The 12,828-nt window shown below is 29.3% G+C and overlaps 1 protein-coding gene across 3 annotated transcripts in view; it reads left to right on the top strand.

Moving 5' to 3' along the window:
* Positions 1 to 12,828, top strand: part of LOC117180100 — a 63,765-nt gene that overhangs the window by 13,839 nt on the left and 37,098 nt on the right. For 2 of the 3 annotated variants that reach the window (XM_033372421.1, XM_033372420.1), the window contains 4 exons: positions 2,809 to 2,919; positions 3,615 to 3,810; positions 3,891 to 3,940; positions 4,052 to 4,271. In XM_033372421.1, coding sequence (XP_033228312.1) covers positions 2,809 to 2,919; positions 3,615 to 3,810; positions 3,891 to 3,928 — 345 coding nt within the window. In that variant the 3' untranslated portion in view covers positions 3,929 to 3,940; positions 4,052 to 4,271. Of the gene's footprint in view, positions 1 to 2,808; positions 2,920 to 3,614; positions 3,811 to 3,890; positions 3,941 to 4,051; positions 4,272 to 6,265; positions 6,315 to 12,828 lie in introns of those variants that run through there. The other variant, XM_033372422.1, reaches the window with a different exon arrangement.

The following is a 12,828-nucleotide window of genomic DNA, read 5'->3' on the forward strand; positions in this document are numbered from 1 at the left end:
ATTAAAATTCGAAAATTTTTTCTAAAGCCTCCAGGGGACTTCGTTTTCGCACGAAAAAATTTTATGTGCCCTTATTGCATCCGGACCCACAATTGTAGAAAAATTTCATTTTTTTGGTAGAGAATTATATTTTTAATTGTTTTATTCAGTTTATAGAAGATTCTATGTTAAAAATATTACAAGATTAAAAGTCTGGTATTTGAATGTTAATGGTCAGGAAAAATAAATTACGTACAGTAAGAGGGGGGGGGGGATAGAAATATTTTGCGATGCACACGAATTCCGCTCCCCGTTAGGATTTTACCTGCAAGCTTTCGGGCCCTCTTTATTTTCTTCCTGAATTCCGCTCGCGTTGCCATTTATGTGGGCATATCAACAAAAAAACTTTTTATAAATAATTACACATCTTCACCATTTTTCCAAGCACAGACTCTATTTTCTTAGCATAATCAACTAAAACTACATTTTAAATTACTCTTTGTAATGATACTTTACTAATGGATAAGACTATAGTTAATTATTTAAACATTTTTTGTTCACTGACTCTTTATACGTGGAAGCCTTACGGTCGATAAAAAACATCCAAATCCTTTGGAAATTGGTTTGGAAACATAATTTTATCCACAGAAATTCGATTCTGCGGGGAAAAAAATTGCATAAAATTCATGTATTGCCCTGGTGGACATATTTTTACAAAAATTCACAAAAAAATAAAACCATTTTTACAGGAATTCACAGATAAATACAGTAAATTACAATAAAAATTATAGGAAAGTACAACTGTTTTCTATTATTAGGACGAATTTTGTACTTTTTTTGTATTTTACTGTATATTGTATTTTATTGTATTTTCCATCAGAATTTACAAAAAAGAACAACTGCAAGAATCTACACGAATTTACAGAAATCCTAGGTCGAAAAAGAATATCTTTTTGACTGAAAATAAAAATTGAACAATTAAGAATGATTCGATCACGGTTCCTAAAATTTATAGATTCTAGAAGACACAAATGTTGTCATTTGAAGTTGCAAAAACTGATCTGCAAATTAAAACACTAAAAGTGTAATCATTTTTAATGTTAAACTTTTAAAATTAAAGCTCTAGATTTGTTATTCAAATGTTCGAAGATTTACGCGTATAAAATATAAAGTTCTAATACTTTGTGGTGGAAAATGTCGTATTTTCGGTCAAAAATGCAATTGGTCGAAAGATAGGCTTTTTTGTTGAAAATTGAACTGTTTTGTTAAAAATCTGTCTTTTTTCAAAAATAATTTATGATTTTAAATGATTTCCTAAAGTTTCGAAACATTTTTAATTAAAAAAGTTGAGATCGATTTTTTAGTTAATTCTCTATTTATTAATTATTGAATAGTTATTACAGAAAACCACTATAAATATTAGTTCTTTTAATACTAAATGAATTTTACATTGACTATGTTCTAAGAAGATGTAATTATAACTTAACTGTAATAATAAGAGATGAAAATATTTTTTTGTAATCATTCTTTAATAACTAAAAATTTTAGTTAATGCTAACACCGAAGAAATTAAAAATTAAGTTTAAGAATTGTTTATCAATTCGAATACCAAAAAAGTTGATCAAAGATATGTTTCCCAAAACTAACAACTGTCATGTTAACCACATTATTAATTATTAAACTATACGTTTAAATATATTGTCGAAATAATTAACTAAAGAAGGACACCATCGTGTGCCGAAATTTCTTAAACAATTGTAATCTAACTCAATTAATTTTTACTCGGCACCACACAGTAAAAAAAGGATCAATTTTGTTGCAGAGCATTTTGCTGCAACGATCATTTGACTCTCGAGATCATAATGATCTGTCCATTCAAGGTCAATTTGATCTTATTTTTTGGTTCATTTGTTAGACTAAACAAAATGGTCGCCAGTTCTTGGCGCTGGTGTGATAACGACATAACCTAAAAATTGTATCTACTGCACGTAAGTGACAACTACACTTGACAGGTGATATTTTCTAATATTTTTAAATAAAATATGAAACTTTTGATTATAAATGAATTAACTATTTTCACTTTAAACACCCGATAATCTTTGTAAAACTTAATTTTTTCCATATAAGTGTCTTTAAAAAATAGTTTTAATATGTTAAGAACTATATATTGACATAATAAAATGATGATAATTATTATTAATTACAAAGATATTACAGAAATAAAGTTTTGTTCCATGCATTTGGTCCATTGTTTTCCCCTCAGCTTTCACCGATGAAGTGAAGTTAGGTGATGGTTGAAGTGAAAATACCTAACATGTTGTTACAGAATATTTTAAATTCTAATAAATTTGCAAAACGTTATTTGAAATGTATTCTAATGGGAGGGGCATTTTTAAACCCCTTGAGCGGAGTTTGTGCTCATCAAAACTACTTACTTTTGATCCGAGCGGAATTCAGGATTTGTATTCGGAGGGTGGTTGACCGCGAGCGGAGTTCGTGTGCGCCCAATATTTTGTTAGGTTTCTTTTACAGGAGGATGGGGGTGTTAAAGAGGGCCTATGATCCATTATGCATTTTAAGTACGGCCCCTTACTTTTTAAGCATAATCAAAGGGACCAGATATTCGGAAGTGGTTTGCATTTTTTCTAACGTACGAAAAGGAGATGGATAAACGTAATATTGTTCGAAATTGAATCAATTTAAACTTGAAAATGTTGAAATTTATTTTTCTATTTTCTTGTCAAAGTATTACTTTTTGAGGAACAGCATAAGGAACGCATTTTTCAAAGTGACTTTCCTTTTATAGCATGCTTTTTTCATTTCTTTTAGAAGAAAAAGAAGAAAGAGAAGGACAAGACAAAAGTGGACAATGGAATTAACTCAGAATTCAGTCAAGAGGAAAATGTAGATGAGACGGAAGAGCCAGAATGTGCAATCAATGTAAGTACAGAATTATTATTATAATGGAAATAAGGTCAGTATGTTTTTAGTCATCGAAAGTAGATACGTTATTTAATTGTTTTAAAAAAAACAGACTTATACCTCAAATTTCTGTTCTGCAATTCGAAAACCTCTGATACCGATTTTCATAAAATCCGGTCATTCATTACATTTTTCAAAAGAACGTATTCTGGCGCTGGCCTGGCCCAGACCAGACCGTCTATTTTTCAGTCTAAGCACTGAATAGATGGTCTGGCCTGGGCCTTGCCGAAAGTGGAACGTTTTTTCTTGCTGCCAATGTAAGACCGTCTGGTCAGCCGCTAGGTATGGTATGGTTAGTGCCAGACCAGCGTCAGACGTTTTTCTGCGCAAGATACTGAAAAAATTAGAATTTTGATCGTTAGGGTAGCTGCGGAAACTGTTCAAGTATTCGAATGCTCGAGTTAGTTTGACGGTTCGACAAAACGCGAAGTTTCGAGCTATTTGCACACCCCTAACTGTAACATTATAAATATTATGTATCAATTGTTAATTTCTTGTATCGGTATTAGGGACAGTTTTTAAAGTATTAATGCCTCAAATAGTATTTGGAAGTGATGATGTACACAATTTTCAAAATTTGTATACAAAAATTGTCTGGAAGTTGTCTTTGTTTCGTTCTTTCAATTTAAATTAAACTCCTGTAATGATTGTAGGTGAATAAAGGCAGCGACGACATTAAAAAGCTGGAATATCGAATTGAACACATGGAAGAAGAGACGGTGAAGCTTGGAAGCGAAATAAAGGAGAAGGACAATATAATAAAGAAGCAGAAGGAAAGAATAATGAAAGAAAGAAAAAGATTTGGAGAATTGGAGAAGCATATTGAGGGTTACAGAAAAAGAATTGAAGGTAGCTAACAATTTCTTACTCAAATGAAGGAACTTTTTTTTGAAATAATTCATATTCATTCCTATATTCTTATTCAACAGATTTGGAGGAAGTATTAAAAGAAAAAAATGACAATTAACCGTCACCTATAGTGAGTAACAGTTTTATTTGTATGTATGTTTGAGAAAATAAACTTTCATACTATCCGGACACACACAATGATTTAAAATATTAATGTTAATTAAAATGTTTGTTTTTACAGGTTATGCTAAATGACACTGTACCCGTTAACAGGGACAAATTGTATCTGTTAAAAGTTTCATGTCAAGGCAAGGCATCAGTTTTTGTGGGAGGACTTGCAGAACTGGTTTTTGGAGAAGAAGTTTTAAAAATTCATTTTGTGCATGGGAAGATGAATAATAAATATAAACATGCTCCCAAGTTGCCACCACTGGTCTCAACCCGCTTAAATACAGTTTTCGGTAAGATAAGCTTAGTCTCATATATTTATCTCTAAAAAAATTCTTTAAACATTTTTCGCGCGATTTTTATCTACCATAAAAAAATATTTTTCTATGTAACTATCAAATTGCAAAGAACATGAAAACGGACGTCTGCCAACTATTCTCTTTCTAGAAAATTAAAAAAATGTTTTCATGTTCTCTAGTATTTTTCAAACCTTAAGTGAGAAATATTTATTATTATGTAGGCTGTCCGCTTTAATCAAAGAAAAAATTCCCGGTGATTTCCCGGGTTTTCTCCAGTTCGCTAGAACTTTTCACGGTTAATAAAAATTTTAAAAATTGAACTCTAAAGCTAAAAACTTTTCCATTTGAAAGAAAAAAAAACTGAGCTGCAAAGTAAATAACTCAAAGTCGAACTCTTGAATTTTAAACTTTTAAAATTGAAGTTTAAAAGTTTTTTAACTCAAGAATGTTGTATTCAAATGCTTAATAATTTACACTATAAGATGGAAGCTACTAACACTTTTCAACATAATAATTTTAAATTGAATGCAGACAAACTTCCCAATACAAATTTTTTAACATTTACAAATTGTAGAGTTCAAAGATTCAGATTTAGTTCCAAAAATATAAATCCAAGTTATCATTTGCAATGCTTTAAATTGAAGAATCCATAATGGAATTAAAAATTTTTCAAAATTATATTATTCTAAGCATGTTTAAGTTAAAAACATTAAAAATTGAATGATTAAATTTTTTATAAACTGAAGACTCATAGAATACTTCTTAAATTAAAATTAAAATTATTTTAAATAGTTTAAAAATCCTTGAAATGCTTCAAAATTTTATTTCAAAATATTTAAACATCGACATGTTATTTTACATTTTTTCAAATTTCAAATTATTTTGGAAATTTTTCAGATTATTCGTTTTTTGTTATTATGCAAATCTTTCTAAATCTTTTAAAATATTCTATTAAAATTATTGTTTCAAAGTAAAAAATTATTTTCAATTTTCCTAGGAATCTTAAGGCCATGTGAGAAGTGGGTCACGTGATCGGATTCCTACCTTATCGACACTTTTTTATTTCCTAACTTTTTTCACATGAAGAGCCACATCGAGTTGAAAATTTGGGATTATAAATAAGAAGCACTAAGAAAGGTATTTTAGGTCCTAAATTTTAATAATCATGAAAAATGCAAAAAAAAATTATTTACAAAAAAAACTTTTTTCGTAATTATACAAATTTAGCCCCAGAGACACCTTTCTTAGTGCTTCTTATTTGTAATCTCAAAATTTCAACTCGATGTAGCTCTTTATGTGAAAATAAGTTAGGAAATAAAAAAAGCGTCGGTAAGCTAGGAATCCGATCACGTGGCCCACGCGTCACATGGCCTTAAGGAAATATTTTTTATTCTTCTGAAGCCTTTCAAAATTCTTAAAAAGATTTTTAAATTTATTTTTCAAAATCTGTATCTATTTTTTGTCTTAAATCAGGTCGTGGGCTATTTAAACCAAAATTTAGGTACAAATAGCCAGATTTTGTCGGTACACGTAGAAACTTCGTTTAAATTATTTGCAATCATTTCAAATCTTTAATTAATTATGAATTTTTTCAAATTTTCTAAAAATCTCTTCAACTTACTCGCATTTTTTCTGAGAATAATAGGTGTAAATAGAATAATTAAAGTTGTAACGTTCCAAGTTAACTTTTTTGTTTAGCTTTGAATATTTAATTCATAATTATTAATTTAAAGGAACAGTAAAATATTTCTAAATATGATCTTGCACCGTGATTATAAATTTGAAGTATTAACGTTACGGGCCTGAACTACAGTATGACCACCCGTATAGTAGATGTCGATGGTATAGTTTACTCAGCAGATTTGCCTAGAAATTAGATGAAATATACGCTATGTTGTTCGGAGACTTTGGAATCTTCGGAGCTAATCTAGGTCTTGTAAAAAATTAAGGTAATTTCCTGGTAATCTCTGCAAGTTATTCCCGTTGAGATTTTCAGCAATTAGGTTGGCAGCAACGCCTCATGGTAGAACTGGTGGAAGAATTTGAATGAGACAGTAAAAGTTTCATTAGGAGTAGCGAGCTAGTTGAATCTTTCCGGTGACCCGATGATTCTCAAACTCCTGTGACGTCCCACGATGATGATGTTGACTCCAGAAAAGGGTTTACATGTAGAAAAATAAGAATCCGAAACGTATCAGCGATAAGAAGTTAAATTTCAAACTAGATCGAAATGAATCTGTAACCTTTTCAAAATCTTTGAAACGCGAAATCTTTGAATGCGCGATTTTTCCATCTCTCTGAAATGCCACAATAAGAATAAGATACTTGCTACACTTATTTACTTCTATTTTCATAGTGACCGGTTCCGCACCTCACAGAGATATTTTTTATTACTCAGAATTGGTCATATTTTAATTTTATTTAATTCCTTCTAATAAGTTCACAAAACATGTGTCATAAGTTTTTTTAAATCCTTCATGCGGAATGTAAAGTCTAAAATTTTAATTCTCACCAATTCAACTCTGCCTCTCTAGAGTTAAAATTATTTAAATTCACATATTTGCATAGATTTCTTTGTTCTATTTTTAAAGACGTTTAAATAAATGATTAAAATATAAATACATATAAATTTGAATATTTTTCGAATTTATAAATTATAAAAAGATTTAATAATGAAAAATAGGTTAAATAAATGCTTCCGTTAAATTTTACTAAGTCGATTGAGAGGAATAGGATTTGCACTTTTTCTGTTCCCGTTAGGGGATTTTCAGACGGAGGAAAAATCGCGTATTCATTGGAATACAAATTCTTAATTTTTCTGAATTCAACGCTTGTTACCGGGAACACTTTATATGTTTTAAAAGTTTAAAAATCTTTGTGAAATTGTTATGAAATATGTGAAATCTGATAAACACGCCTTTATAAAATGTTAAAAATCCTTTTAAATATTTTGAAATTTTTGAAACATTTTGAAATCTTTATTAATGTTTTCTTATATGGTGTATACTCAAAAACCGAGTGGTGAAACTCCTGAAAATTCCGTTACACGACCATGGCTTATTCTAATAGACCTTTTTATTCTAGACGTCGGCAGTGTGCACGTGCCGAAACTTTACGCCATTTCCGTATTTTACGAACAGTTTTGTGTCGAAATGTATGGAAAATATTGTTAATAAAAACAAGAACAAAAAATTAATTTGTAAATAACAGAGATTTTTAAGGTAGAACATTTTTAAAACTATTTAAAAAACGGTGAAAAAAGTGCAGAGTGCGGCGACCGAAACCATTATTTGCATCTGTTGGCACCTTTCATCTTCTCAAAAATGCTTAAAAATTCGGCGAAACTCACGGAAGATGATGTTCCAGGTGCAAAATTAGTGCACAAATCAGTAGAAGAGCACAGTATTGAGCAGCTGAAATGATGTCCTAAATGTAGAAAAGCACCATTAAAAGGAAAAGAACGTGATTTAGTGGAAAGTTTATTCGTTGAGGTTTTTTATAGCAGGTATAAATATTTTCTTTTATACAAGATTTGCAGTTCAGAACTTTGTTTGACTACTTATTTAATATTCATACAAATATAAAATAACACAATATTATATTTTCTACTTCTCTTTTTCAAGTTTAAACAATAAAAAGCCATTTGTTAGCGATTTGCTGGTATAAGGAATGTACTAACAAATTTTCCTTCTTTCATATAAACTGCGGTTATAAATACATAAATATAATAGTTTTGCGTTCTCAAATGAAAGTATTAAATAGATTTTTTTTTTATCAAAAAATGTAGGAGGTTCGAAACCCCGGTAACAATGCTTTATTTAATATGTAAGCAAATGTTAGCAAAGAAAGAAAATATTAATACCTGCCAAACACAACCTCAACTAACCTTTCTACTAAATCACTTTTTTTTCCTTTTAAAGATCATTTCCTATATTTTATCCATCGTTTAAGCTGTTTAACACTGCGCTCTTGCACCGATTTGTGGAATAATTTTTCTCCTGGAACATCATCTTCCGTGAGTTTTTCCGGATTTTTAAACATTTTTTTGAAGACGGCAGATGTCAACAAATGTAAATAATATGGGCTTGCTCGCCACACTTTTCGCACTTTTTTCGGAGTTTTTTTTCTGAATATACTTAAAAATTTGTTGTCTTTAAACTCTGATTTATTTACACATTTATTTTTCGTTGTTATTTTTATTTACAATATTTACCATACATTTCGACACAAAACTGTTGGAAAAATACGGAAATGACGTAAAATCCTGGCACGTGCGCACTGTTGACGTCTTGAATAAATAGGTCTATTCTGAAGCTGAGTTAATATTGAAGATTTCAGCTTATAATTTTTATAAGTTCTAAGTCAAATATCACAAAAAATGTATACTTTAACATTTCTCTTGTGGTGGAGACGAAATTTTCAAGGTCGCTGAACACCCAGCTTATAAGAATAATTCGCCGCTTCTCACCTCTCATCATTTGAATCTCAGATTCATCGTTGCAATTTTTATAATCATGCGGATTACAATTTTGGTAGCAGTCAGTCAAAAGCGTTTGATTCCCATATTTTATTCTATTAATAAAATAACAGATTTTATCATCAATTAATTACGTAAAACCTGCAGATATTCCCTTTATTTAATTAATTAAGATCGAAGTACAAAACGATTTTGACACTCGTCAAATGTCAAATATCACTCACGTACCATTACATTAGTGAAAACCAACTCCAATTTTTAAGAAAGTACTTAATGCACGTCCCAAATGTATGTATGAACAATTTTAATGTTGTGTTACCTTTTTTTTTATTTCGTAACTAATTATTTATTTGAAATGCGCGGTGAATCCTGGGGAACATAACCTTTTTTCAGAATTTGGTTATACATACATTTTCCGCACGTCTTCTGAGTCTCGAAGCCTTCGACCAATCGGCGCAAGATCTCGAGCGCAAGAGATTTGAAAACCGAATTAAAATCGCCTATATAGTACTTTTTTGCATTACACGAATGCAAGACGGGTTGCATTGAATGCTAGAGTTTATATAATTATATTCCCTATGAATACATAGTAAACGTCCTTACTGTATATTAATGTGTCTAACTAGGAAAAAGGAAACGATTAAACTGGAGCGCTTTAAAATCTGTACCTTAAAATTCCCTTTTACAGAAACGAATCTGCATCATTTAATTGATGTTTGATGAAGTCCAATTAATTGTATAATGCAGATTACGCTCTTCATTATTTAATTGTAGTGAATGGGAAGTGGCTGAAAGTAAATTTGAATAGAAAAATGTAGATAAGTTATGAATGTAAATGAATTGGATTTTTAAGATTCAACAATGTCCATCATAAGAAACCCAATTTATAAATATGAATTGCGTAAGATGAAATATCAAATTATTTTAAATATTTTAATTATTATAATATTTAAATTGTAATAAGATTTGCATATATGTTAGTGAAATGCAATTTTATATACATAGCAAATTTTTCAGTAAATTATAATAAATTATACAAATCACTGAATTCAATATTTATCATTATAATAAAATGTAAACGTGGACGCGCTTTTAGTTTTTTAATCGGTAGCGAAATATTTTTTTGTGAATGCAAAAATAACCACTTCTTCGATTCACTGGTACCTCCAACGTATCGTCAGCAATTTGCCATTCCTTTTTAAGATACACATTTCGTACGACTTGAAAGATGATTGAAACACGGTCAATCGTCTCTTGTTTCCTGGCAACACTCACAATGGTATAAATGATAAATCATGATTCATGGGTAAAAGATTTTCAAAAAAGATTTAATTTATTAATTGAAGTTTGAATCTTGCCGCCTTGGGCCGTAGTTCGACCGTAGTGCGCCAGGCAGCGCAGCGATTAGCTTTTCTCGCAGTTGAAATAAAGGGTCGAGTGTTTAAGGGAGGAGTCGAGGCGGCGAGAAGCATACTTACCTGGCGTAGAGCAGGCTCTGGTCATTAATATAGGCAACCGTGAAGACACATATTTTGATACTCTTTTTCGGCCATCGTTAGATGGTTCTGTAGAACTTTCCCCCGCTACACGTCGCACAGGGGCCAATGTTTGATCTATCTCTCTTACTCTTTCGTTGTTCGCACATATTGTTAGCACATATATAAACAATAACCTTAGCACAGATATGAACCAGTGATCCCAGATTTGAAACGAGACATGGTCCAATACTATCACAGGTCTATGTCCGTGTGAATATAGTAGGAGACGATGTGAATGACTGGGTTGCGGGCGCAACCCATTTCTCCTCTTCTGAATTTGAAAACTCGAAGGTGCACGAGTTCCGGTCGGAACACTTCGGCGGTTCTATTTATATCTCTATCTGCTTTGAAATAAAATGAAGAGATAGAGATTTTAATATTTCCAGATTTCGATGCTGGCGATTCTCATGATTTGAATTTTTCACGCGCCTCTTTATATGCGTATATTTTGAGGTTACGTTATTTCAAGTATAAAATATATAAATATTAATACTGTTATATATATATATATATCAATATATACGTATATTATTGATGATGATATTATAATTATGTTATATTCTAATAGTCTTATTTATACCTTGATCCGCATTTGAAAGAAATTAAGGAAATTGCCCATTTTGAAATTCGTCTGGTTTGGATAAAAACTCAATTATTTGATTGAAAAATGAATTATTTTGTTGAAAATGTAATTATTTTGTAAAAACAAGTCCTCTTTTGTATCAAAAGTTCAACTACTTTGTTTAAATTTTTATTTGTTTATTTGAAGGTTCATCTCTTTCGTTGAAAATACATTTTTGAAACTGACAATCTATACCATTTTTGGTTAAAAAATCATGTGTTTTGTTAAAAATTCTTCTTTCTTTATAGAAATTATATTATTTTATGGAAAATTTATACATTTTGATTAAAAATTACATTTTTCAGTTGAATTATCAACTGTAAATATTTTTTGGTTACAAAGTCGTTTTATTGTAAATGCAACTATATTGTTAAAAATTAGAATCATAATTTTTTGGTGGAAAATTCTATTATTCACTTAAAGTTGAACTACTCAGTAAAAAAATTAATTTTTTTCTTATTAAGGATTCATAATTATAGTCGAAAATTCAACTATTTGCCTTTAAATTGGGTTAAAAATTCCGCTGTTTTCTAGATAATCGTATATATTGGTTAAGTTGGAAAATCGTTTCTTTTTTTTTGATAGAACATTAATCTTCTTGGTAAAAATTCAGCTTTTCCCTTGAAAATTTAAAAATTTTGTTGAAAATTAGTTTTTTTTTTCTTGTTCAATTGAATTTTTTATCACAGTTTTTATCTGGAAATTGAACTATTCCATTTTTGGTTGAAATTTAATCCTGTACATTGTATGAAAATTAAAGAATTAATAGATATTAGTTTATAAAATTCTTTTCAATTATGACTTCAAATATTATTTCAGTCTAAAAAAATTTTATTTTTAACCCATTCAATTTGAAATTTTTTAATAAAAAAAAGAAAAGTTCGTTAATTATCAGAAATAATTAACCGTTCATTTAAAACAATCTATTACAAACAACTGTTAAAAACTATACAAATTTGAACAGATTGGTTCGAAATAGAAAGCCTTGAATTGTTAAATTTGTAATGAGCTAAATTTTAAGTTTTTTAGAATTGGAACATATTTAAAAAGATTAACAAAAATTGTTATGATTGTTAAGAAAATTAAAAAAGATTTTTCATTTTGAAAAATTAATTTTAAGTAAGTATTTGAAAGAAATTTTAGAAAATTAAAAAAAAGAATCAAGAAGATTTTAAGGCAATTTTTTTATTTGCACTTTTTTAATTTTAGGAAAAAATCTAATTAACAAAATATATCAATTTTCAACTTAAAAGTTAACTTTTTAACAAAATAAATGAATTTTTTATCAAATAATTGTTGTTTTAACTAATACAATGTACGGGAAAATGTTTCAACCAAAAATGGAATAGTTAAATTTCCAGATAAAAACGATTAATTTTTAATCAATCCTAGAATAGTTACATTTTCAGATTAAAATATATAATTTTTACCCGAAAAAATAAATTTTCAACAAAGTTGTTAAATGATACATTTTCAACCAAAAAGATTAAATTTCTACCAAACATGGTCAATTTCCAACAAAATACATGAACTGTCAAAGAAATTATTTAATTTTAAAGTCAAAAAGAGTATTATCTACAAAAAAAGCTGAATTTTTAACCCAATTTAAGAGCAAATAGTTGAATTTTCAACTATAATTATGAATCCTTAACAAGAAAAAATTAATTTTTTTACTAATAAGGAAGGTACCCGAGGTGTACCTCACCGATTTTCTTGAACTTGTGATATGTTGTAGAACATCAAAAAATATTCGACAATATTTTTTTATACGTGCCCATAAGCCCATTTAAGGGGTGAAAACCACCCTTGAACTTCACCCCTAAAAACACATTTTTTTAAATTTCTCGAATACAATTCGTAATTTTTTACTGAAACAAAGTGGGTAACACTTGTTATTGAAAAGCACATATTTAT

The sequence above is a fragment of the Belonocnema kinseyi genome, chromosome 9, assembly GCF_010883055.1.
Source record: "Belonocnema kinseyi isolate 2016_QV_RU_SX_M_011 chromosome 9, B_treatae_v1, whole genome shotgun sequence".
NCBI classification, from domain to species: Eukaryota; Metazoa; Arthropoda; class Insecta; order Hymenoptera; family Cynipidae; genus Belonocnema; species Belonocnema kinseyi.